General features: G+C 42.2%; 1 protein-coding gene across 2 annotated transcripts in view; it reads left to right on the top strand.

Moving 5' to 3' along the window:
- KDM3A (lysine demethylase 3A) overlaps nucleotides 1–24,859 on the top strand; it is a 56,382-nt gene extending 31,523 nt beyond the window's left edge. The window contains exons 12-26 of one of the 2 annotated variants that reach the window (XM_040224266.1): nucleotides 1,593–1,807; nucleotides 5,005–5,157; nucleotides 5,296–5,391; nucleotides 5,988–6,115; nucleotides 7,440–7,635; nucleotides 8,765–8,937; nucleotides 9,375–9,611; nucleotides 11,659–11,830; nucleotides 16,593–16,680; nucleotides 17,741–17,871; nucleotides 21,290–21,409; nucleotides 21,494–21,633; nucleotides 22,890–23,066; nucleotides 23,148–23,282; nucleotides 24,136–24,859. In XM_040224266.1, the coding sequence (XP_040080200.1) occupies nucleotides 1,593–1,807; nucleotides 5,005–5,157; nucleotides 5,296–5,391; nucleotides 5,988–6,115; nucleotides 7,440–7,635; nucleotides 8,765–8,937; nucleotides 9,375–9,611; nucleotides 11,659–11,830; nucleotides 16,593–16,680; nucleotides 17,741–17,871; nucleotides 21,290–21,409; nucleotides 21,494–21,633; nucleotides 22,890–23,066; nucleotides 23,148–23,282; nucleotides 24,136–24,216 (2,242 nt within the window). In that variant the 3' untranslated portion in view covers nucleotides 24,217–24,859. The remainder of the gene's footprint in view (nucleotides 1–1,592; nucleotides 1,808–5,004; nucleotides 5,158–5,295; nucleotides 5,392–5,987; nucleotides 6,116–7,439; nucleotides 7,636–8,764; nucleotides 8,938–9,374; nucleotides 9,612–11,658; nucleotides 11,831–16,592; nucleotides 16,681–17,740; nucleotides 17,872–21,289; nucleotides 21,410–21,493; nucleotides 21,634–22,889; nucleotides 23,067–23,147; nucleotides 23,283–24,135) is intronic. The other variant, XM_040224267.1, reaches the window with a different exon arrangement.
- The last annotated feature ends 487 nt before the right edge of the window (nucleotides 24,860–25,346 follow it).

The raw sequence follows: 25,346 nt of genomic DNA, 5'->3' as shown, positions 1-25,346 counted from the left end.
TCATAAACAGAAGTATTGCCTTTAATTTCTTCCTATCTCTCCCCATTTAGTTTTATCAAGATTCAAGATTGCTGATGAATTAAATGCACAAGCATTTTAGATCATTTTGTCTGTGCTGGTAACTTTGAGATTCAAGGTTATTTAATGAACAAGAGTTATTTTAGATGGTAGGTTGTTTGTCCTGTTCATTCCTGAGTAAATTGCAAAAGCACCACAGTAAAGTGTGTGTAGCATTAGAACTCTGATAAGTGTTAAGAGAAGCCAGTGTGGAACAAACTCACTTCTTTGGTAAAAAGAATGTTATAATTTTAAAAATAGAGCCTTTTTCCCCCTCATCTTTATGGTGATGATCGATACTGTCATAAGTACTATCAGGTTTGTTTCCATTGTGTTCTGCAGATGAAATAGGGGAGAGGAGGGTCTCGGTGAAGTTCAGTTGCCATATCCTGTTTATTGTCTCCTCCCCATTTGAAATGTCTTCCAAATTTATTTTTTAGAATTATGACTAGCCCTCCTTTGGAATGTCAGTTAAAAACTGTGGGCTCCTAGAAATACGTTTGCATCTGTTAATGCAATTCCCCATGTGCTTCCAGTTCTGGACAAATGACTTTCCTAAGGCACAATTCCGTGCATCTCATGGGCTCAAAAAATTTTGGCAACTGCCCAATGACTAGCAAAGAAATTGTGGTCCCTGTATTTTTCTTGCCTTTATGTGAAATAGCGTTTCCTTGACGTGCTGTCTGTTACATAATATCTACCTGTTCTTGCAAGGCCAAGCTTAATTAGTGTCTCTTAAAATGAAGTCTTCTTAATATTAGCCCCACCAAACTTACAGTCAGCACGTCTTCCTCTGACTCCTATAAGACTCCTATGATTGCTATGATAACCTGTCATATCCTGCTTTTATGTCTCCAGCTAGATTGACATATATTGTTGTGTTTAAATAAATCCCAGACTACTACACAACCTGGGAAAAACATGATAGATGTCAAACATGTATTAGAAAGAGAATGTTGAGAAAATACTCAGCTTTTGGCTCCACCTTCCTAGGTACCAAGGCCCATCTTAACACTGCCTCTTATTCCAGAAACTTGCATGGTAATTTATAGCTAGAATTCCTAAGGATTCTGAATACCTCATGAATTCATGTGGTTATGGCTTCATTGATATCTAAGGTTAGCCTTCCTCTGCTGAGCATTAATCTTTTAGCAGTAGTTATATTCAGATCTGACCAGGTTATTTATCACCTTCTGTTTGTTGTCAGTTTACTTCTGTGACATCTTGTGATTGTTCTTGCTATTAACTTCCACATCAGGCAGGTTCAATCAATAGCTGTGCCTGGAGGTGACAGGATTAGATAACTGTTTGGAGTGTAAAGCACACCTCCTCTCCCCTCCAGTCCTTCATGTCTTTTGGGGGAAAATCTTTATACTGATCCTCCCACATAGCAAATTGGCTGTAACTAGCCATGGAGATTATAGAAAGCTGGAAGGAAATGGGGTTGATTTAAGTATTTAAATAGAACCAACAAGGTGCAAATATTTTATGTAACATGCTTTTTTTTTTCCCTTTCTTCCTTTCACTTCTTCTAGGTTACAGTTCAACAAACATGGTGTATTGCGGGTAGAAGGCTTCTTAACACCAAACAAGTATGACAGTGAAGCAATTGGCTTGTGGTTGCCTTTGACCAGAAATGTTGTGGGGACTGATTTGGACACAGCAAAGTATATCCTGGCCAACATTGGAGACCACTTCTGTCAAATGGTGATTTCCGAAAAGGAAGCTATGTCAACTATTGAGCCACACAGTAAGAGCATCTCTTAGGGGGTAGGATTTTTGAGTCCAACTTGACTTTCATTCCTAAATGACACCTAAGTCCAAATTGTGTGGGTTTCATTTTCACCTAGAGGTTTAGATGACTTTGGTATACTGAGGTTGCATTTTTTTCCTTGTGACAGATCCTGGTTGATGATTTAATCAGTCAGTTACCTCTCTTTGGAGGTTGTTTAGGTTGTTTACTAAAGGAGTGGAACTCCTTTTTTGTTAAGAAAGCTAAAGGGAGATGATGTTGGAATTTGCACAGCATTACCAACAGTATGGGCTCACCTTAAAGGGGTGAGGCAGTCTCACACTTTCTTCCACCATTGTATCTTTCACAAATGGTTGAAAGTAAAAAGTGAAGCCTTTTCATTCCTCTAGTAGGTACCTTTTCAGACTTTGTATAACGATATATGTTTCAATATAAGCATCTGTACATACCAATGTTAAGAATTTTTATTGTAGGAACCAAAATTGGTTCCAGGAACTAACTGAAGCTAGTTTAAGCACCAAAATAATATATTAGATAAGTTTGATTATTATTATATCTCAGAGTTCAGGGAATGGAAACTGGGGCATTCCCAGGAGTGGAAGTTCAGCACTAGGTAGGGAGTGGCATTGTGAACTCCATGGGTGGCTGAAGTCCTACTGAACTGAAAAGCAGCTTTAGAATCACTCTGTTCTGTTGGGCAATAGAGACCTTGATAAGTCAAGAATCATATTAAAGTTTTTTTCCTGTGATCTTACATTTAGGACAAGTGACTCTGGTGTTTCATTTTCAGTAAAGATACGAAAGTTTTCTTCTTACATACTTTTAAGTAAAAGAAGATTTAAAGAATTCTTAAGTAACTGATCTAGAGGTGGTATATGAGTGATTGGAATGTAAAAACACTTCTTTGAAATATGTTAGTAGCTTCCTGAATCAGCAGGGCTATTGTTAAGTTGTCTGAAAAATGTGGGTTTTTATTTTTTCATTCCAAAAAAAACACAGTTGTCTTTTTAAGAGCATAATTAAGAAACTTGGTCCTTAAAGATATATATGGGATTAGCCTTTCCTCCTTGGTTGTCCTGTTCCTCTTCATTTCCTCTGTGCCAAGCTGGTCAGTTGGAGAGAGGAACTCTCTGTGAGTGATCCTGAAGGATGCTACCACAAGGTGTTCCTAGAGGGGGTTGAGACGGTACCCTCTGCTCCTGAGATTAGGAAGCAGGTCCAAGCCTTCATACATTTATTCTGTCTTTTCAATGACAGTCATTGAATACATGGCTAAGAGGTCTAAGACTACTCTCTAATAAAACAGTCTAATCCAGTGCCAAGGTGAAGTTCATAAAATCTCGTCTGTGAAATGCCTAAAGTGAAGTGAAGTGAAGTTGCTCAGTCATGTCCAATTTTTTGCGACCCCATTGGCTGTAGCCTACCAGGCTCCTCCGTCCATGGGATTTTCCAGGCAAGAGTACGGGAGTGGGTTGCCATTTCAAGGTCTATGTATTATGCACTGAACTTTCACACTGTAATGAAATGACAGAGGTTCACTCAGCAATTGGATTAATTTGAAGCAAACTGAAGTTAGTCATGTGTTTTATGGTCAGTCTGAAGAAAAAAGTCACCTCTGACTAGATTAGAAAAAGATGTATGTTCTCCTTAGAACACAAATGTGACAGTATTGATCCTGTCTTGTTCAGGGGAGAGAGAGAGAGATCTGATCAAGACATTGGGCTTTTCTGTGACCCAGGAAAATGTCCGCCCTTTGCTCCTACTTCTTGAAGCTTTCTGATGCTGTATTTGGTACTCCTCTGTCGCGGGGAGGGCCCCTCCCTCCAGGCCACTGGAACAGAAGATGCTGCTTTGTAGAAGTCTAGGTTATGTCTCCGTCTGTTGACTATTCGGTTAGTGTGAGTTGGTCCTGGGGGGCCCACGTCACTCCTGGCTCTAGCAAAATTGAGTTTCTGTCTCTGGTCTGTGAAGGAACCAACTTTGGACTATTGTGCCTTCGCTAGTTAATGGGCTGCTCCCTCCAGGTTCCCTAAGCACCTGGAGGGTTTTTAATGAGCCGTCTGAGAGGTTTCGGGGCATCTGTGAATAACCAGACACTCTGCGCTGAAGGTTGGGTTTGTGGATTTGAGTGAAATGTTTTTTCTTTGGAGAAAGTGTGGTCCGTGCTGTCTTTATAGTCTCAGAGGGTCTCATGACCCAAAAAGTGAAGAACCACTGCTCTCTGATGCCTGAGTCTAAACCCCAAGTTGCATAACCAACACTGCTTTCCTCATTGACTTATTCAGCAGGACTTCCTACGCACCAGCAGTGTGCAGAGCTCCTTGGAGGGTGGAGTGGAGGTGGAGATCTGAGCAGGAATTCTGCTTGCGTGAAGTTTAGTCTCCTCGTTGCTCTTCCGTTGCTGAGTCATGTCTGACTCTTTGTAACCCCATGGACTGCAGCACACCAGCCTTCCCTGTCCTTCAGTGTCTCCTGGAGTTTGCTCAGATTCATGTCCGTTGAGTCAGTGATGCTATCTAACCATCTCATCTTCTGCCATCCTCTTCTCATTTTCCCTTCACTGTTTCCCAGCCTCAGAGTCTTTTCCAATGAGTCGGCTCTTTGTATTAGGTGGCCAAAGTAGTAGAGCTTCAGCATCAGTACTTCCAATGAATATTCAGAGTTAATTTCCTTTAGGATTGATTAGTTTGATTTCCTTGCTGTCCAAGGGATCGCAAGAGTCTTCTTCATCACCACAGTTCAAAAGTATCAGTTCTTCGGCCCTCAGCCTCCTTTATGTCCAACTATCACATCCATGCATGACTACTGGAAAAAAACATAGCTTTGACTAGATGGGCCTTTTTGGCAAAATGATGTCTCTTTTTTTAATACACTATCTAGATTTGTCATAGCTTTTCTTCTAAGGAACAGCGTCTTTTAATTTTGTTGCTCCTCAAGGGAGGCAGAATTGCCCTTGACTGTGTGCCATGTACAGAGAGGCCCGAGTCTGGAGTGCAGATACGAGCTGATGGGAATGCTGGAGGAGTCCAGGAGAGCTTCATGCCTGGGGCGGGGGCTTGGGATGGGCTCTGGGGGCTAAACAGTTACCGGGAGCTCCAGTGAGAGGGGGTAATGGCACAAACTCCCTCCCCCTTCATATTTTATTTCGGGGGCCCTCTCCTCCCCAAGACTAAGTGGCTTATTGATTTTCGTAGGACAGGTTGCTTGGAAGCGAGCCGTTAAAGGTGTGCGGGAAATGTGTGATGTGTGTGACACCACTATCTTCAACCTGCACTGGGTGTGTCCCAGGTGTGGGTTCGGGGTGTGTGTGGACTGCTATCGGATGAAGAGGAAAAACTGCCAACAAGGTGAGAGCTGACTTCATTCTTCTCCCAGCCCCTTCTGCTCTTAAATTAAGCCTCTCACTGATGTGTGGGTGATGGATTTTAGAAACTTGTGGGGCCAGAGTCCATAAAGAGCAGTGACTACAAATCAGTTCTTTGCAGGTGCTGCCTATAAGACTTTCAATTGGCTGAGATGTGTAAAGAGTCAGATACATGAACCAGAGAACCTCATGCCTACACAGATCATTCCTGGAAAAGGTATTTCATGGGGTGCAATGATTTTGTTTTGCCTGTGTTTTGATTAGCTCATAGAGGCTGGTAGTTTGGTTTTACTTTGTGTAACATAATTACTTGCTATCTTTATTTTAGTATGTACCATAAATTGTCCAGAAGTGTGTTAAATAACACCCCCAAAGTTTTTGATTATGGCTTTGTAAATAGTTCTTTAAAAGGAAAGAAAATGGCGCATTTAGGGGAAAGCATACTTAGGATGAAAAGGAAGGAGTGTAAGCACCCTAAAATGCATGCTAAGTCACTTCAGTCCTATCTGACTCTGAAACGCCATGGACTATAGCCTGCTAGGCTCCTCTGTCCATGGGATTCTCTAGGAAAGAATACTGGAGTGAGTTACCATGCCCTCCTCCAGGGGATCTTCCTGACCAGGGATTGGACCCGCATCTCTTCTGTCTCCTTCATTGGCATGCGGGTTCTTTAGCACTAGCGCCACCTGGGAAGCCCACTCTTAAATGCTGAAACAAGTTATCTTGTTAGAAATACCAGCTTCTGCTTTGTAATGTTGAGGTTGAAAGTACCTAATATTCTTGTTCAGATGTTTGCCTGTGCCCTTTTTTTAGCCCTCTATGATGTTGGAGACATTGTTCATTCTGTAAGAGCAAAATGGGGAATAAAAGCAAATTGTCCCTGTTCAAACAGGCAGTTCAAACTCTTTTCAAAACCAGCCTCAAAGGAAGACATAAAACAGGTATTACTGTTTATGCTGGATTAACCATCCTTGTTAATTGTTGTCTGTCTGTTTTCAATAACCTGAGGATTTCTATAGTATATTAGAAAGGAACATGGGGAGAGCTGTCAGTGGAAAGAAATGGTGCATCTGTTTCATGTGGCACTTTATAGACCCATTCTCAAGTTTTACATTATTTTTGCGGACTTTATTTGTAGTCTCTTTTTAGTAGGATTTTAATTTTCATTCCTTGAAAAAGCAAAACCTTTTCTGTTACAGTCTACTTAATAAATTGCTATCAAATTTGTATAGGGTTTTAAACTTACTATAGTTTTACACAGTTAAAATTTTTCAGATAAGCCTAACATTTTTAAATTACTAAATATATTTTACCTGTAATAAATATATAAAGAATTGAAGAAAATAATACTGAAACGATCCTTTCTGTATCTCTCACTCAATGTAAAAATGTGTACATTTCCTTGGTGGTCACAGGCTTCTTTATTTCCTTCACGTCTGTCATCACATCTACCCCCTTACTCTTCCTCACTCCTTGTTTTTAGTAATCAGAAATTATTTTACATTTTTATGAAGCTGTGGTGTGGAAGGCAGCATTGGGAGAAGAGTTTTGATCGTTGGAGTCAGAACTGAATTTGAATTTTTTCTGCCGCTTTCTAGTTGCATAACTCTGGCTCAAATGAACTGATGTGTGTGTGCTTTAGCTTCCTCATCAGTAATAGAGGAATAATAATGCCAGTAAGATAAGTGGTGGGCATGTCTGTACAGTTTGTTTGTCGTTTTTGTTGTTGTTCATGTTCAGTTCATGTTTTGAGTTCTTGTTAGGGCTCTTCATCACTTTTTAAAGCTTCCTATGCTACACTAAATCAAAAGAGCATTTCCTTTTTCTGCATTTTCTCACCTCCTCCTGAATTCACAGCTGTATTTCCTACACTGCCTCATTTACTTGTTCAGTCACTGGATTTCGAATGCTTACTCATGACACTGGGGTGATGGGAACAAACTGGGCATTTTAAAGAAACATGGTGGATGGAGTGATAGGAATACGAATGAATATGAGATGCTGCTACAGTAGTGGGGGTGTATCTTACATCCTTCATGTCTCACACTTTCTCTAGTAATACTTAAAAGTTAGAAAATTAAAGTCTCTTCTACGCAGTTCTGTTCTATTATTGCAAGATTACTGCAACTGTGACGAGTTTCAGGGGGCTATTGGGTGGTTTTGTTGCAGATATTTCTCTCCTACTGGTGAGCAGTTAGGGGAGAAGATAAGAAGAAAATGCAGTTTTCCAGCCTGTGTCAAGTTCTCCTTTTATACTCAACACAGACTTCCTTAACTGGAGAAAAAGCAACTCTTGGTACCATGCTCCCGCAGAATACCTCAGGGTTGGAGCCAGTGACTGTGGGTGGGGAGGCCGCCTCCAAACCAGCCAGCAGTGTGAAACCTGCCTGTCCGGCCAGTACGTCTCCTTTGAACTGGCTGGCAGACCTAACCAGTGGCAATGTCAACAAGGAGAACAAGGGTGAGTGTTTCCTGCCTTCCAGAACTTTGGTCTGTTCCCAGAGGGACTTGGCAACCTCAGTTACTGAGGAACAGGGTGGGCTGAGACTTGTTAGTTTCAATAGTAATTTTTGCCTTTCTATCTCTGCCCTGTATATATTTCCTATTCTGTCTAAATGGGAACACTCTGTCTTCAACTTTATTTTTCTCATCCATGCTGTTATCTCAGGATGCTTGATTATAGTATAAAGAGCAGGGGTTTGGAAATCAGGTATTTAGAATTTAGGTGATTCTGCTTTCTGGCTGTTTTACAAGAAAGAAAAATTGCAGATCAGTTTCTTTCGCGCAGAGATGTTAAACATCTCAGTGAATAGAATTCAGCATAATAAATAAAGGACTTAACACGGGGTGACCCAGAGGGCTTGAGAAGTGCAGCTGCAGTTTTAACATTAAAAGAAGTGGGAAAAAGTCATGTGAGGAGATATAGAAAAAGAGTAAAATCCAAAACCTGCTTATAATTAAAACAAAAAAACTTAGGAACAGAAGGGAATATCCTTAATGTAATGAGTTTCTATGATAAAGTTGACAGCAAACATGTCAAATTATTACTGAATTTTTTAATCAGTTGAATAATTTTTAAGCTGTTCCCTCTGTGTTCAGGCATGAGATGAGGATTCCTGTCTTCAGTCTTTCATTAAACATTGTACTGGAAGTCCTGGCTATTGCAGTGAAGTGAACAAAAAGATGTTAGGATTGGAAAGAAAGAGATAAAACTGTTGATATTTGTGAACAGTCTAATTACACATGTGAAATTCTAAGAGAATCTGTATTTATAAATACTATCAAGGTTGATAGTTATAATGTTATTTACAAAAATCAGTTGTATTTTACCAGGAACAAATAAAAGTACAGTTTACCATAGTATCACTTTGGGTATTGAATGTTTATATATGTATACTGTATACACACACACACACACACATATATATATATGTAATAGCAGTTGGAAATCCTTATCAAAATCAGTAATATCATTAGTATTTATCCTCTTAAGTTTCCTGGTTCCATAGTAATTCTGTTAATAGAAGACTAGTAAGGGCTCTGCCTTTCAGAATGCTTTTCCATCTGGATGTTTTTGGTTTCCTTTTTAGAAAAGCAACCAGCGATGCCAATTTTAAAGAATGAAATCAAATGCCTTCCACCCCTCCCCCCCTTGAGCAAATCCAGCACAGTCCTCCACACCTTTAACAGCACAATTTTGACACCTGTAAGCAACAACAATTCAGGTTTTCTCCGAAATCTCTTGAATTCCTCTACAGGAAAGGTATGTATTTGTCTTATTGTTTATACTCTCCTCCGCCCCCCGCCCCCCTCAGTAAAGATGAACAGAGTCAGAGTAGAAGAGAGTAGAGAAACTAAAATAGAAAGTAGAAAGAAGGATGTGAGTCCACTGCTTTCTTCCTTCATGGATGCAAAGGCTGTATCATTGGCAGATGGGCTTCATGGCTTCTAATTCGTGGCTGATGGGCTTTGGGGTACACTGATGGGCTGATTCTAATTCTTGGCTGATGGGTACACTTTTTCATGTACCGCATCTGAGAGTTGTGATATCAGATAGAGCAAGAAGACTTGCCTCTGTTACAGTTCTGGCCTGGGTTCTTCCTGGGTGTGTAACATGTACTCATCCTACTGTTAGAGGAATATAGGGTTTATTGATGGTAGGGAATGACATATAAGACTTATGTTCTTTTTCAAATTCAGACAGAAAATGGACTCAAGAATACACCAAAAATCCTTGATGACATCTTTGCCTCTTTGGTACAAAATAAGACCTGCTCTGATTTACCAAAGAGGCCCCAAGGACTGACCATCAAGCCCAGCATTCTGGGCTTTGACACTCCCCACTACTGGCTGTGTGATAACCGTCTGCTTTGCCTGCAAGATCCCAACAACAAGAGCAACTGGAATGTGTTCAGGGAGTGCTGGAAACAAGGGCAGGTAAGGGGCCTTTTGCCCAGCCCCACCACATCCCCTTCCCAGTGCCTTTGGTAGACTTCTGACAACCTCACCCCACAGCCCGTCCCCTCCCCCCTTCCTGGATTTTAAGTGCTATATACTTTATCTCTTTTTTTCTGTACTTTATTGTGTAGGGTGAATACAATCAGAGTGTGGCTGTGAGTCTTATTTCTTAACACAAACATTCCTGAGCTGTATTTTCTGATGAGGTTTTGGTTTTGATTGCTTCCAACCAGTCATCTTTGGATCTTTTTTTTTATTTTATTGCTTTTGACTGTGATGGGTCTTCATTGCTGCACACAGGTTTTCTCTCATTGCAGAGGTGGAGGCTACTCTTTGATGTTGTGTGCAGGCTTCTCATTGCAGTGGCTTCCCTTGTTGCAGAGTACAGGCTTCAGTATTGTAGTGCTCAGACTCAGTAGTCGTGGCACACAGGCTTTGCGGCTCCACAGCGTGTGGGATCTTCCCAGACCAGGGATCGAACCCGTGTCCTCTGCATTGCACAGCAGATTCTTAACCACTGGACCACCAAAGCCCCATCTTTGGAATTTTGATGAGTGCTCTCTGGGCTCAGTGATTCTTGTGCGATAAATGTCAATTGGAGAATTGGGTATTTGACTGAGGCTAATGAAGTTTGGGGGATTAGACAAAATAGCATAAAAATAAGGCGTCCCTCTTCCATGAATTATAACCTTATGCCGAAGACAGTTCTAGGTGGCCCTGAGCCATGTAGTGTCAGCCTGGAACTGGTGTGTAGTCTCTCAGGCGGGAGCCTGCTTTAAAGGGCAGTGATGTTCCATCTTAAGTTTTGGTTGATAGTTTAGGCGATGACACTTGGCTTTGTGGACCTGCTTCTTTGCTTTCTTGTTTTGGTTTATGTTTTCTGGATCTCTGTCTTTTCCGGACCAAACAGAATCCTCGCTAAAGGAATAGTTTGCTCTTGGACAAGGCCAGGACTTGGGAATTGCCAAATAGAAAAATGTATGAATTTAACAACAAAAAAATGTTTTTCAGTCCTGTTTATTAACACGATTCTGTCATGATGATGATGACAGACTGAATACAGTCCACTGACATGTTTTGTTTGGATTACATAATGACTTGCTTGATTTTTTGTTTATTTTAGGTAACTTTTATTGGAGTTTAGTTGCTTTCCATTGTTGTGTTAGTTTCTACTGTACTAACAGAGAGTGAATCAGCTATAATACTCCTGTTTTAGTCTCTTAGTCATGTTCAACTCTTTGTGACCCCATGGACTGTAGCCTGCCAGGCTCCTCTGTCCATAGGATTTGTTAGGCAAGGATACTGGAGTGTGTTGCTGTTTCCTTTTCCAGGGGATCTTCCCTACCCAGGGATCAAACCCAGATCTCCTGCATTGCAGACAAATCCTTAGCCACTGAGCCATCGGGATAGCCATATAAATATGTCCCCGCTTTTTTAGATTTCCTTCCCATTTAGGTCACCACAGAGCACTGAAAAGGGTTCCCTTGAGCTGTACAGTAGGTCTTGTTTCGTTTTTTTGAGGATTACATAATGGTTTTTAAAAGTTGAACTTGTTGCTAATATTTTAGTCAGGCTATTTCACATGAAAATGAGGACTTCTGGCCTATCTTGGGTAACCAAAAGACTGGGCGATCTCAGGGTCATGTTCCTGGCTGATTGACAAGAGGCTGCAGGCCAGTGGCAACACCCGCCTCGGACAGGGCACTCTCGCTGCCTTTGTCTCTCCTGCGTGTCCCTGGCCCTGAGCCGTGGCATTGCTGTTCTGTGAGTCGTGGGATCTGAGTCAGAAGGTGTGATCCTTCCTTTTCAAAGCTTGCTAGTTAATTTGAGAGCAAGGAGTGTGTGTAGCAGGTAAGCGAAGACACGAAATGCTGTGGGAACACAGAGGACCATGATATCATTTTGGGAGCTGAGCCTAAGGACCAGCCTCAGAGAAAAAAATCAGCAACTGTTTGAGGAGGGGCGGCCTCGGGAGACGGGACAGGGCTGAGGGAGTTCAAACAAAGTCTTCATTCTCCTCTCCTAGCCAGTGATGGTGTCAGGAGTGCACCACAAGCTGAACACTGAACTCTGGAAACCGGAGTCCTTCAGGAGGGAGTTTGGAAACCAGGAAGTCGATCTTGTTAACTGCAGAACCAATGAAATCATCACAGGAGCCACAGTAGGAGACTTCTGGGATGGCTTTGAAGATGTCCCGAGTACGTATTACAGGCCCTTTAAGGGGCTGAGGGTGTGGGGGGGTGGGGGGCGCACGGGAGCAGCAGGAGCTGGCTCTCCCTCAGTGGGGGCAGCAGCATCTTCTGTGAGACTGGAGTTTAAAATTCCTGTCTTAACCTCCTCCTCCCTTTCTTTTTACAAATTCTGTGCATTTGAACAGAAGCAGATTCTCTTGGTGGTTCCTTTGAGAGTGAGATATTAGTCACCTTTCTTCAGGTTACTCCGTGTCTGTCCTGTGACAGACATGTGCCCAGTGGTGGGGGGCGGGGAACACAGAGCCAGGGCTTGTGCCTCCAGGGCAGTGGCTTTATGTGGCTTTGCCCTTTAACTAGAAGATTGTCAATATGTTTAACAAGACAAGCTGAGCTGAAAGTGCCAGAGAATGAATCCTTTTCACACAGCTGAGCCTGGTTACTGCCTCCTCACTTGGTCAGGGGGCCGTGTGTCTGGTGCTGAGGCTGGGTGCTTTATGTGACTGGCCAGTTAGTGACGTGTTTACGAGCGCTCTGTGAGCCCCAGCACCTGTCTCCAGGCTCCCGCCCCCTGAGAGGGCTTGGCCAGTTAGTTTTGTAGACTCTCAATTCAAGTTTGCTCATTTCTCATTCTTTTAAGGCATACCTTCACCTTGTAACCTCTTGCTTCCTTTTTGTCTGTTACTCACATGTACAGGTTATGGCCCACACTTTGAACAAACTTTATAACCAGGTATAGCTGACTTTAAGTAGAGTGTAATGGAGGTTTCCACACATGAAGGTTAAGGTGGAGTTTCAGATGTCAGATGTTTACCTGGGAATCAAAGTCTATGAAATGAAAGAGGGGGCAGGTGCAGTGTAGAGTTAGTGAAGCCTTGGCACATCTGACAGGGAGCTCTGGAGCGAGCATTGCCCCTCGTGGTCTCAGACTGGGCTGAAGTGAGGAAGAGTCAGGGCCTGTATCCCTTCACCTCCCTTGGGCCATGGGAAGGGCAAGACCTGGCAGGGCAGCTCTCTGCAGCTGAGGCTGACCACAAAGCTGTGAGGGCAGCAGGTCCTTTGAAAGGTGATCTTGTCATTCAGTTGCTCAGTCATGTCCGACTATTGTGACCCCATGGACGGCAGCATGCCAGGCCCTTCTGTCCTCTGCTGTCTTCCCTGAGTTTTCTCAAACTCAGGTCCATTGAGTCAGTGATGCTGTCCAACTGTCTCATCCTCTGTTGACCCCTTCTCCTCCTGCCCTCAGTCTTTCCTGTATCAGGGTCTTTTCCAGTGAGTTGATTCTTCACAACAAGTGGCCAAAGTATTGGAACTTCAGTATCAGTCTTTCCAGTGAATATTCAAGGTTGGTTTCCTTCAGGATTGACTGGTTTGATCTTGCATTCCAAGGGACTCTCAAGAGTCCTCTCCCAACACCACAGTTCAAAAGCATCAATTCTTTGGTGCTCAACTTTCTTTATGGTCCAACTCTCACATTCTTATATGACTACTTGAGAAACCATAGTGTTTGACTGGAGGGATCTTTGCCGGCAAAAGGGGATATAGAGGCACACATACCACAGTGCATTCCAGTTAGGCCTGGGTTCAGATCCTGACTCTTGATATGTACTTGCTGTGTATGTGAACTTGCTTATTTCATTTTTCTAGGGCTCACACACTTCCTCATGCCTGCAGATGGTTAAGGCAGCCCAAAGTCCATGGCAGCCTGCCTTTTCCATATTGATCATTCTTCTGGCCAGACCCCAGCACACCACCCACACTGAAATGTCACTGATGTTCTGAGCAAACACTGTACCCTGTATTTTCCTGTGTTTGTTGTGTACCTATTTAAGTTAGATTATGGGACAGTGCTTGGTTGACCATCAAACACTTGTATACAAACATTAGTCCTCAAGAATATAGGGTTTGAAGTCAAACCTGGGTTCCAGTTTCAGTTCTTACTACTTAATAGCTGGATGACTTCAGTCATCTTTCAGTCAACTGACCTCAGTCAATTTCCTCATCCAAAAGTAGGAATATTACGTACTGCCAGAAGTCACTGGGATATTGGATTGAGTTGTAAGAACTAAATGGATTTAAAACACTCAGCAGAGACTAGAACACAGTAAGAGGTGTGAAATAATAGTTATCATTGCTGTTAATCATAATGAGTCATGGCTATAAATCGTAATTTCAGTGTGTCTTTTTCAATTAGAGGTTCTTGGTTCCTTGATGTGACCTGCAATGGTTAATTGTTTATTATAGGAAAATAGTCTGACTAAACCCTCTATGTATCATCCAGAAGATGGGGGGTAGGGGGTGGCTGGAGGGTGAGGAGAGTGGGCCCACTGTCTCTGGACAGAACATAGGTTGTTTCAGTCTCTCTGAGCAAAATAAGTCATTTCTATTTCATGCTGGCCTCAGAAAACTGGGGTTTCTAGACATCTGTGACCTTTGATTGTTAAAGTGCTCTGCTGTTTGTTATTTGGGAAGCTGCTTACTTCTTCTGGAATACTGTATAGGAGGAGACTGGATCTATCAAAACACTACCTATGTAACATGGACAAAAGGGAGCAGCTAAAATCTCAAATAAGCAGTTTGAGACAGGGCTCTCAAAGAGAATCCGGAGAAGACAGGGCTCTAAGACAAATTACTCAGTGATCTTTATTTTACTACCCCTTGCTGGGTATAATGGATTTCTTGACACTGAATAAATAAAATGGTTGGTCATTTGCAGGATGTGAATGTTAAAGTTAATATTTGTATATCAGAAGAGAGGTGAAAGGCAAAGGAGAAAAGGAAAGATATATCCATCTGAATGTACAGTTCCAAAGACTAGCAAGGAAAGAAAGATAAGAAAGCCTTCCTAAGTGATCAGTGCAAAGAAATAGAGGAAAACAATAGAATGGGAAAGACTGGAGATCTCTTCAAGAAAATTAGAGATACCAAGGAACCATTTCATGCAAAGATGGGCACAATAAAGGACAGAATGGAACAGAAGCAGAAAATATTAAGAAGAGGTGGCAAGAATACACAGAAGTACTCTACAAAAAAGATCTTAATGACCCGGATAACCACAATGGAGTGATCACTCACCAAGAGCCAGACATCCTGGAGTGCAAAGATAAGTGGGCCTTAGGAAGTATCACTGTGAACAAAGCTAATGGAGATGATGGAATTCCAGCTGAGCTATTTCGAATCCTAAAAGATGATGCTGTGAAAGCACTGCACTCAATATGCCAGCAAATTTGGAAAACTCAGCAGTGGCCACAGGGCTGGAAAACAGGTCAGTTTTCATTCCAAACCCAAAGAAAGGCAATGCCAAAGAATGCTCAAACTACTGCACAATTGCACTCCTCTCACACGCAAACAAAAGTAATCCTCAAAATTCTCCAAGCCAGGCTTCAACAGTATGTGAACTGAGAACTTCCAGGTGTTCAAGCTGGATTTATAAAAGGCAGAGGAACCAGAGATCAAATTGCCAACATTTGTTGGATCATAGAAAAAGCAAGAGAATTACAGAAAAAACATCTACTTCATTGACTATGCTAAAGCCTTTGACTGTGTGGATCACAACAAACTGGGGAAAATTCTGAAAGAGATGGGCATATCAGACCACCTGACCTGCCTCTTGAGAAACCTATATGCAGGTCAGGAAGCAACAGTTAGAACTAGACATGGAACAACAGACTGGCTCTAGATTGGCAAAGGAGTACATCAAAAGCTGTATATTGTCATCCCTGCTTAGTTAACTTACATGCAGAGTACATCATGAGAAACACTGGACTGGATGAAGCACAAGCTGGAATCAAGGTTGCTGGGAGAAAAATCAATAACCTCACATATGCAGATGACACCACCCTAATGGTAGAAAGCAAAGAGGAACTAGAGAACCTCTTGATGAAATGGGAGGGGAAAGAAAGAGGAAAAAAAGGAAAAGACCTCTTGGTGAAAGAGGAGAGTGAAACAGCTGGCTTAATCACAACATTCAAAAAACTAAGATCATGGCATCTGATCCCATCACTTCATGGCAAATAGATGAAACAATGGAAAGAGTGACGCACTTTATTTTCTTGGGCTCCAAAATCACTGTAGATGGTGACTGCAGCCTTGAAATTATGACACTTGTTCCTTGGAAGAAAAGCTATGTCCAACCTAGACATCATCTTAAAAGCAGAGATAATACTTTGCTGACAAAGGTCCATAGAATCAAAGCTATGGTTTTTCCAGTAGTCATGTATGGATGTGAGAATTGGACCATAAAGAAGGCTAAGAGCTGCAGAATTGATGGTTTTGAACTGTTCAGATGGAGAAGACTCTTGAGAGTCCCTTGGACTACAAGAGATCAAACCAGTCAATCTTAAAAGAAATCAGTCCTGAATAGTCATTGGAAGACTGATGCTAAAGCTCCAATACTTCAGCCACTTGATGTGAAAAGCCAACTCTTTAGAAAAGACCCTGATGCTGGGAAAGATCAAAGGCAGGAGGAGAAGGGGACGACAGAGGATGAGATGATGGATGGCATCACCAACTCGATAGACATGAGTTTGAGCAAGCTGTGGGAGTTGGTGATGGACAGGGAAGCTGGCGTGCTGCAGTCCATGGGGTCGCAAAGAGTTGGACATGACTGAGCAACTGAACTGAACCAAATGTGTCAAGTTATAAAGATTTTGCAGAGACAGATACATTTTATTTGCATTGTTAAGATATAAGGTGCTAATTTTGCCATTGATTTTTATCTATTTCCGAGTTATAAATAGTAACAATTCAGTAATTTCTGGTTATTTTTCAGACCGCTTGAAAAATGAAAAAGAGCCAATGGTGTTGAAACTTAAGGACTGGCCACCAGGAGAAGATTTTAGAGATATGATGCCCTCCAGGTACGATTATGGGGAAAGGGAGAGATGGTCCTTTTCTTAAGAGATGATGATGCTGGTGAGATGAAGAAGTTACTGACTTTTAAATCTGGCTCACTAATGAAAACCGTCTGTGTTTCCACACTGTGGTGCTCCGCCAGAGAAAAGGCTGACTCAGGCAGGCATGCACTCATTTGTAGGCAGGAGTGAGATCAGGAATGTTAGGGTTGGGTAGAAGAGAATGACATTGCTTTAGACAAGACAGTGGAATTGCTCAATCCATTTTCCTGATTTGCGCTTGAACCTTGAGTCCTCAGTGCAGTTCAGTCGCTCAGTCGTGTCCGACTCTCTGCGACCCCATGAATCGCAGCACGCCAGGCCTCCGTGTCCATCACCATCTCCCAGAGTTCACTCAAACTCACATCCATTGAGTTTGGTGATGCCATCCAGCCATCTCATCCTCTGTCCCCTTTTCCTCCTGACCCCAATCCCTCCCAGCATCAGTCTTTTTCAATGAGTCAACTCGTCGCATGAGGTGGCCAAAGTACTGGAGTTTCAGAACTAAGGAATTATATATTCCTTAGTGTTACTTCATATCAGGAAGTTTTTACTCAGATCTTTTGATATATATGTGTGCTGTAGGAGAGAAAGAATACTTTGTTCATAAGCACTGCAATTCTAACCTTAAATGTTTTTTTCATTTATGTTGAAGTACAGTTGAATTACAGTGTTGTTATTCTACTGTACAGAAAAGTGACTCAGTTATATGTATGTATATATATACACACCCATTCTTTTTCATATTCTTTTTCATTGTGGTTTATCATAGGATATTAAATATGGTTCCCTGTGCTATACAGAAGGACCTTGTTATTTATCTGTTCTATATTTACCAGTTTGTGTCTGCTAATCCCAAACTCCCAATTCAACTCTCTCCTGCCCACCTCTGCCTTGGCAACCACCAGTCTCTCTGTGTCTCTGATTCTGCTTCACAGATAGGTTCATTCGTGTCATATATAGATTCCACATATAGGTGATTAGAAATGCAAGCTTATTTTGCAAGTCCACTGTCTTCTTGTTCTAGGTTTGATGATCTGATGGCCAACATTCCACTGCCTGAGTACACAAGGAGAGACGGCAAACTAAACTTGGCCTCACGACTGCCAAACTACTTTGTTAGGCCAGATCTGGGTCCCAAGATGTATAATGCTTATGGTAAGAAAGAAATGGCTAACTTGAAAAGATTATTACAGAAGTAAAACACATTAAAATATTTGTAACATTGGTTTGGGGGGAGGGAGAGATGTCTGTAATCCTACCCCTTCACATAGCAGTGGTCTTCATTATTGCATATTTCCTTTGATTCCTTGGCCACATGTATGTATATTTCCCTTTCTTAGTTGCAGTTGTAGGGCATATGCCATTTTTTAATAAAAATTTTCTCTTACACTTAATATTATATAAGAAGAGTTTTACGTGTTGCTCAGTGGTTTTTGGTATGATCATTTTTGATGGTTGCATGGTACCTCATTTAATGGTCAGTTTATTCATTGTTTTAATGTTGCTGGATGTTTAGATCAGTCTGTTAGAATTTCAACTGTTTTAACATCAGCTGCACTTAAATGCAGTTTTCCGTGCTGGTGGGTAGTATTCAGTTATTTAAGTTAGTATTAAACGTACTCTTTGAATTTGTATTTCATTGTTTTTCCTTCTTCACATAATCCCAACTGCAGTATCTGAGACTCGAGGGTGGCAGACCCTCTTTGACATCTTTGGCATGTTCTCCAGATACCACTGGGGTCGCGGGAGTGAGGGTTTGGACCTCAGCCCCCAGTTCTTTTCTTACAGTGGAGTCAGCCCGGGAACCACCTGGAGTGAGGCCAGGGAACATTCCCAGAGAGGCCTTTATTGGGGGAGTTCCCACAGTCCAGGTGCCCAAGATAGTTCCGCCAGGGTGGGCTGAGAGGTGGTCTGGGGGAGAGGGCACAGCTGGCAGTAGTCCCCTTGCCCATGCCCATTTCCCCGTGCTCTTCAGGTCTCAGTTCAGAGAGCTCTGCCTGTGCTGTGGGGCAGCAGCCTGTTCTGCAGCCGTGCTGCCTTCCCCTGAGCCCTCCAGAGCAGCTGGACGGCTGGGGTTGCCGGGTGTGCTCTGTTCACAGTGAGGAGTCACCACTAATTTACATGAATGGAAGCATTTTTCTACTAAAGCAAACGGTGTAATGTTATGTCATGATTATCCAGGTCTAATAGAAAGTAGAAAGCTGTATAAGGTAGAAGTGGTTACCTGAGATGTTTTTAATATAAATAGTCTATTTATTTGGTTTAAATAGCTTGATAGAGGTCTTTCCCTCCTAGATCCAGTTGATAGATGGCAGTGTCACTCTATAAATAGCTTTTTGTATCAAAATTGTTCCCATTCAGAGTAACCAGTTAGGAGTGGAAATAATGAAAACGTGTTCACTTTCAAACATCTTCCACTTCATGATAAACCTCACTAAATGAGCAGTCATTTTTCAAAAGTTGGGTGACTCCTCCATGAGACAAAGTAGAGTGAAAGGCTCTTTGGAAAGATCACAAGTCAGCCTCTTTCCAGCTTCACCACCACCAGCAGTTTTACAAATAGGGACCAGGACTTGAGGATGATAGAGGGGATATTGACCTGACTAGGAGACCCAAAGGGCGTCTAGTTACAGGTCTGGGACTAGGTCTTAAGTCTCCTGATTTCCAGGCTTGAACCAGTCTCCAGCCCCAGTGGTCTGTCACCTAGCAGCCCCTACTGTGTCTGCTTATGTGCTTTGCGTGCAAGTCCATGGCGTGTTTTGTTTCAGGATTTTCTATTTGATGGGAATCCTTTCCCTGGGACCATTGTTTTTGGATCCACTGGCCAAACCAGCAAGCAGCTTCTGATGTCTTTCTGAGACATGTTCACCTTTTCTCGCTCCTCCCAGCTCCATCTGCTTCCTTCTGCTCCCAGTGTTAGCCACATGCTGACATTTGTGCTTATTAGTTCCTTACATTTATAATTTTACCATATATTTGTATTACTGCAGAATGTTCTTTCAGTATTTAACCTACTTTTGAACTTTCTATGAATGGAATCAGACTTAGGGATATTCCTCCATGTTGTCATTAATAACTATTCATTTAATTCAGTTGCCGCCTATCACTGCTTTTTTTCTTCTCAAATTATACTTGTTTGCTTTTTACTATAAAAAATTAAATGCACTGAAAACCTGAATCTAGGACAGTGACTTCCCATGTACTCGTCTCCCAGTTACAACAGCTCTGACTTTTTTTCCATAGTTGTTTCCTATTTCCCCTCTTCATACTTTTTCCTTTACTCTTTTAAAGAAAATCTCATATATCCTATGATTTTGTCCAATATCTAATCCTTTACTCACTCCTGGGGCTGGTGTTTCAGCACACTGGAAAGAAGGGAAACTGCAGCTGAGCCCTAGAGCCATGATCCCAGGTTGAAATGATAAGGTGTTGGCTCCTGTGTGTATGGCTGCTCCTAAACCACAGGCTCCTGCGAGCCAGAGAGAAATTCCTTGGCCTCCAAACAAGACAGGGCTTAAGTTGCAGGGCCTGGCGGGTTAGAAAACAGCCTTGGCTTGCCCATGCCAAGCCATGCTTGGCTCTGTGCCCAGTCAAGAAGCAGTGTCCTCATGTCAGGATGGGGATCCAAGGTAACTGCAAGGCTTGATGAGCCTCAAGGTGAATGCTGAGCAAATAGGCTTTCTCCTGGGGGAGGAGACTAGAGTCTCAGGTTATGAGCACCAGCATGGCCTTCGTGCTCTGGCTCGTATGTGCGTGCTAAGTCGCTTCAGTTGTGTCCGACTCTGTGTGATGCCGTGGTCTATAGCCTGCCAGGCTTCTCTGTCCATGGGACTCTCCAGGCAAGAATACTGGAGTGGGTTGCCATGTCCTCCTCTAGGGGATCTACCTGACCCAGGGATCGAACCTGGGACTCTATGTCTGCAGCATCAGCAGGCGGGTTCTTTACCAATAGTGCCACCTAAGAAGCCCCTGCCTGGCTCAACCTCTTCCCTAGTTGAGGGATCCAAGTGAGACTGAGTACATAGTCATTTGAGGTCCTAGCTTTCTGTGTGTGTTTGGGGCGGGGGTAGGGAGGTGTTCTGTTAGAATCCCCATCTTATGTCTTACCCCAGGGTCCTCAGCTGTGACAACCAAAGCTTGAAAGCTTGAGCTCGCCTGGTTGAGCACACATCCTTTTGGCAAATCCTAGCCTCAGTGGTCCACTTTACCTTCCCGAGTCCTACTTTCTAGTGTTGACTTTCTTTTCTTGCCAGCATATTGGCTCATTTTTAAAAAGCTCTTTTGTCTTTTTTTTTTTTATCCATATTTTATTTAAATTTCATCCAGATTTTCAGATATTTTGCTTAGCACCAGAAACTAGTATTAGGACTTGTTTTTTTATTCTTACAAAAGTAAACGTTTAATATTTATTCAAAGTTGAAAGGATAAAATAACTTAATATTGAATATTGTTCTGTTACTCTTCCATGCTTAGAAAGGTAGATTTTAAATTTTGTGGCCAAGTAGTCCAGGGAGTGGGAAAGACTGTGGCAGCCTGTGCTATTTCAGTAAATTTCAGGCTTTTCTGCCTGCAGGATTAATTACTCCAGAAGATCGGAAATATGGAACAACAAATCTTCACCTAGATGTATCTGATGCAGCTAATGTCATGGTCTATGTGGGAATTCCCAAAGGACAGTGTGACCAAGAAGAAGGTAGGATCCTAAGCATAAAAAGAGTGGGGCTTACTCTCTGAGCTGGAACATGTGTGATCTGATACCTGCCTTCTCTTGCTCCAGAAGTCCTTAAAACTATCCAAGATGGAGATTCTGATGAACTCACAATAAAGCGATTTATTGAAGGAAAAGAGAAGCCAGGAGCTCTCTGGCACATATATGCTGCGAAGGACACAGAGAAGATACGAGAATTTCTTAAAAAGGTGTGCTCCTTCCCCTGTGGCATGTGAAGAGAGAAACGTGCAGAACGGCAGTATTACTAATGACTACATGTCGAGACCTGACTGGGTCACTGACGAATAATCACAACCTCAAATGTTAAACCTGTGCATCTCAGATTGGGTAGGCTAAAGCTGGTTTCTAAGGATCATCGGTTTCTAGATAATTAGGCTCACATCTTTGAAAGGGGGGGAACTTGTTTCTCATGTCTGTGTTTTATGTTCCAGTGAATTTGGAGGGTTTTGTGCTCTGCCTTCACCTTCATGGTAGTTCCTCTGATCATCACATAGTATCTATTTTTACAGCCCTAAAAACCTAAGCGCTTCAGAAATCCATGTATCATTTCTTCACCCTTGATAGCTGTGTTCAAGTGAGTTACTCAGGTCTCTGTTGGTTTGGTCCACCCTCATGAGGTAGTAGGTCAGGGAGACCTCACATCCTACTGGTGGCCATCAACTTATGAAGGGTCACGGGAGAGGTATACAGGGACTTTGAAGATCCCAGGATTCCAGTAGTTAGGTTATTCGGCAAGGGTTCTGTGTGGAATCCTTAGTTCTAGACACAGATGGGCATGTTCAATTTTTAACCTGTTTGCCACTGAGGCTGCTAGTTTTAGCACAGATATTTATGGCTGGTACTCTTCATTTGTTCATGAGGAGTGGATATGCATGGTCCTAGCCTTGTGCCAAGTTAGATCCATAACCAGTGTTTGCCTCAATCAGGATATCTTTTGCTAAGGATAACTTGGGTCTTCCAGAGGACCTGCTGGTCACCGTGTTGTTCCTTTGATAGTGTCACCCTGAGTCTGTGCTGCCCAATACTGGTCTAGAATAAACAAGTTTCATCTGTAGCCATCTTTGGGACTGTTTCATAACTCAAATTGTTAGTGAATTAGAGGTTTTTAACAACTGCAGAGCAATAAATCTATTTTTGAGGAGCTTATGTCTATTTACATTCAAAAGTCTAGGCCAAAACATTGTCCAAACACAGTATTTACAAAAATAATGCAGACTGCCAGTCGTGGTTTATAGGAAATGACAAAGGAACCCACATTTTCTTTCAGTCTCCTCTTGATTCATTCAGTTATTGTCTTTGAGTACTATTTTCTCTTTCTGCCATCCAGGGCTTATGTTGAAGAAGGCCTGATGTTTACTGACCGTCCACATTGTTCAGGGGGCCAAATGCCCTCCTGGAGCGCTAGCACGTAACTCAGTTTCATAACCTTTGGAATGTATTCTAGGTGTCAGAAGAGCAAGGTCAAGAAAACCCCGCCGACCACGATCCCATTCATGATCAGAGCTGGTATTTAGACCGATCACTGAGGAAGCGTTTGCATCAAGAGTATGGGGTTCAAGGCTGGGCTATTGTGCAGTTTCTTGGAGATGTGGTATTTATCCCAGCAGGAGCGCCACATCAGGCAAGAACCATTGTTGTATTTTTTATTCTCCATACACTCTTAATGTGGCTTGTGTTACTGGTGTGGCTTCTTGTTTTCCAGGTTCATAACTTATATAGCTGTATCAAGGTGGCTGAAGATTTTGTTTCTCCGGAACATGTTAAGCACTGCTTCTGGCTTACTCAGGAATTCCGCTATTTGTCCCAGACTCATACAAACCACGAAGATAAATTACAGGTAAAAATAGCTGTGATCCCGGGCATTCTCTGACTCTGGCTTCATGGCCCTTTATCAGTGTATATCCATCCATACCAAGCTGTAGAACAAGGAGCATATGATTGAAGCCCTCCTCAGGACCAAGTTCAAATTCCCTGGCCACCAGAAGATCCATCCACATCTCCAAGAAATGGGGATTTACTAAGTTTAATGCAGATGAATTTGAAAACATGGTTGCAGAAAAGCAGCTCATCCCAGATCACTGTGGAGTCAAATACATCCTTAATCTTGGGCCCTTAGACAAATGGCGGGCCCTGCACTCAGGAGAGCCTTGGTGCTGTTCCCTGCTTATTCATGCCCACCAATAAATCCTTATTTCCTGTCAACAAAAAAAAATCGTCCATGAACTTGGCCATATCACACTAGGTAACAGTGAGTTGATGAACTGGCTGGTTCTACTATCTACTTAGGCAAAGGGAATCTCACTTTGGTTTAGAGGCTTGCAGTAGTGAATTATCTAAAACATGTGATTTCGTTTAGAAAACTAGGGACATACATAAACCCTGAAAAAGAGAGCTGTACCCTGGGACTTGCTTCTCTCTGCACTCAATGAGGGCAGGGCCACACAGGATCAACACCTATGGAAGAGGGAGAATGAGCTTTTCATTTCTTCAAAGGAGGCATGGGTTTAAAATCTGTATAAAAGCCTCAAGGATCCCAGGGGCCTTTCAGGTATTATTAACATTTCATATTGAATTTTGAGTCTTAAATTCCGAGAGCATGGTAATGAAATTGGTAGGGGGAAAGTTTATCCTCAGTGGACAGATTTTAGATTTAATGCTAAACTGACCATATTTTCTCTCATTTCGATCAGGTGAAGAATGTTATCTACCATGCAGTAAAAGATGCGGTTGCTATGCTGAAAGCCAGTGAATCCAGTTTTGGCAAACCCTGAGGGTCCCAGAGGCGCCTTACCCCTGCACATTGGAAGTGAATTATTGGCAGCTGTTCAAACTCTTCAGGCAGGATTCCTGTGGACTTTGAGACTCATGTTACCTCATCTTCTTTTTTAAACTGTACCCACCTGGTAAGGGGTACTCTGTCTAATGTATATTTCTAGTGTTTACAGACACTAAATGTGTATATGTAGTAACTATTTACAGAACATGCATCCTTTAAAACTGTGACTTCTCACCTAGTGCAGAGCTTCTACCCAACTGTAAAAACAGAACCCCTTCTCAGTTTTGGAACAACATCTGCAGTTACTCCCCAGCTGCGTGGTTGGACAGTTTATTCAAATGGATTATAACTCTTAGGAACCACCACGCAGTGGATTTGGGTTGTTTTGTTGCGTCTGTCTGAGTACCCTCGCCCCCAGCCCTTAGGGTTCAGAAGAACAGTGGAGGAAGCGACGACCAACAGTGCAGTTCTTATACTGTATTGCATTAGGACTGGCATTATATAGCAGAAGTCAACTACTGTACAATTCTTGGGGTTAACCATCTTTAGTTAAATGGAGTTTTAATTTAAATTGAAGCTTTGCTAATTTTAAGTGTTAAGCATTTTGCATTAAAGTATTCATATAATGTTTTGACTCAGTTTATTGGCATTATTCTCTGGTTGCAGAGTCAACACACATTTCATCAGTGTTAACGGGTGTAAGAGTTTACACCAGGAAGTCGTCTTAAAAGTACAGAAATTCGATGCTGTAGTGATTTCTGAATGGGTATTACAGTGCTCACATGGAAACAAGTTCCTCCCCAGCCAAGTGGAAACTCCTGTCACATTTTTGTAAAGAAACACCACTGATTAACTACCTTTAGAAGTGAGAATTAACCGAAAAAACAAATGGTAACTAGCTAAATGATTCTAAGAACTTTGTCTCTCTTCTGACCCTTTATAATTCAAGAGTTTACAAAAGAAAATGAAATTATTAGATTAGAAGTTTTAAAACTGTAGTGTCGAAAATAATCATCTCTATGAAAAAAGGAAATTCATAGAGAAGCCAGTTTTCTATACCTTGTTGATTCTTGTAGACAGCTCTAGCTGTACTAAAATGAATTAAATTGAAATCAAGTAACATAG

The sequence above is a fragment of the Oryx dammah genome, unplaced genomic scaffold (assembly GCF_014754425.2).
Source record: "Oryx dammah isolate SB20612 unplaced genomic scaffold, SCBI_Odam_1.1 HiC_scaffold_25, whole genome shotgun sequence".
In the NCBI taxonomy this organism is placed as follows: Eukaryota; Metazoa; Chordata; class Mammalia; order Artiodactyla; family Bovidae; genus Oryx; species Oryx dammah.
Note: the sequence above shows the minus strand (reverse complement) of the source record. Positions and strands in the feature narration are given on the sequence as shown.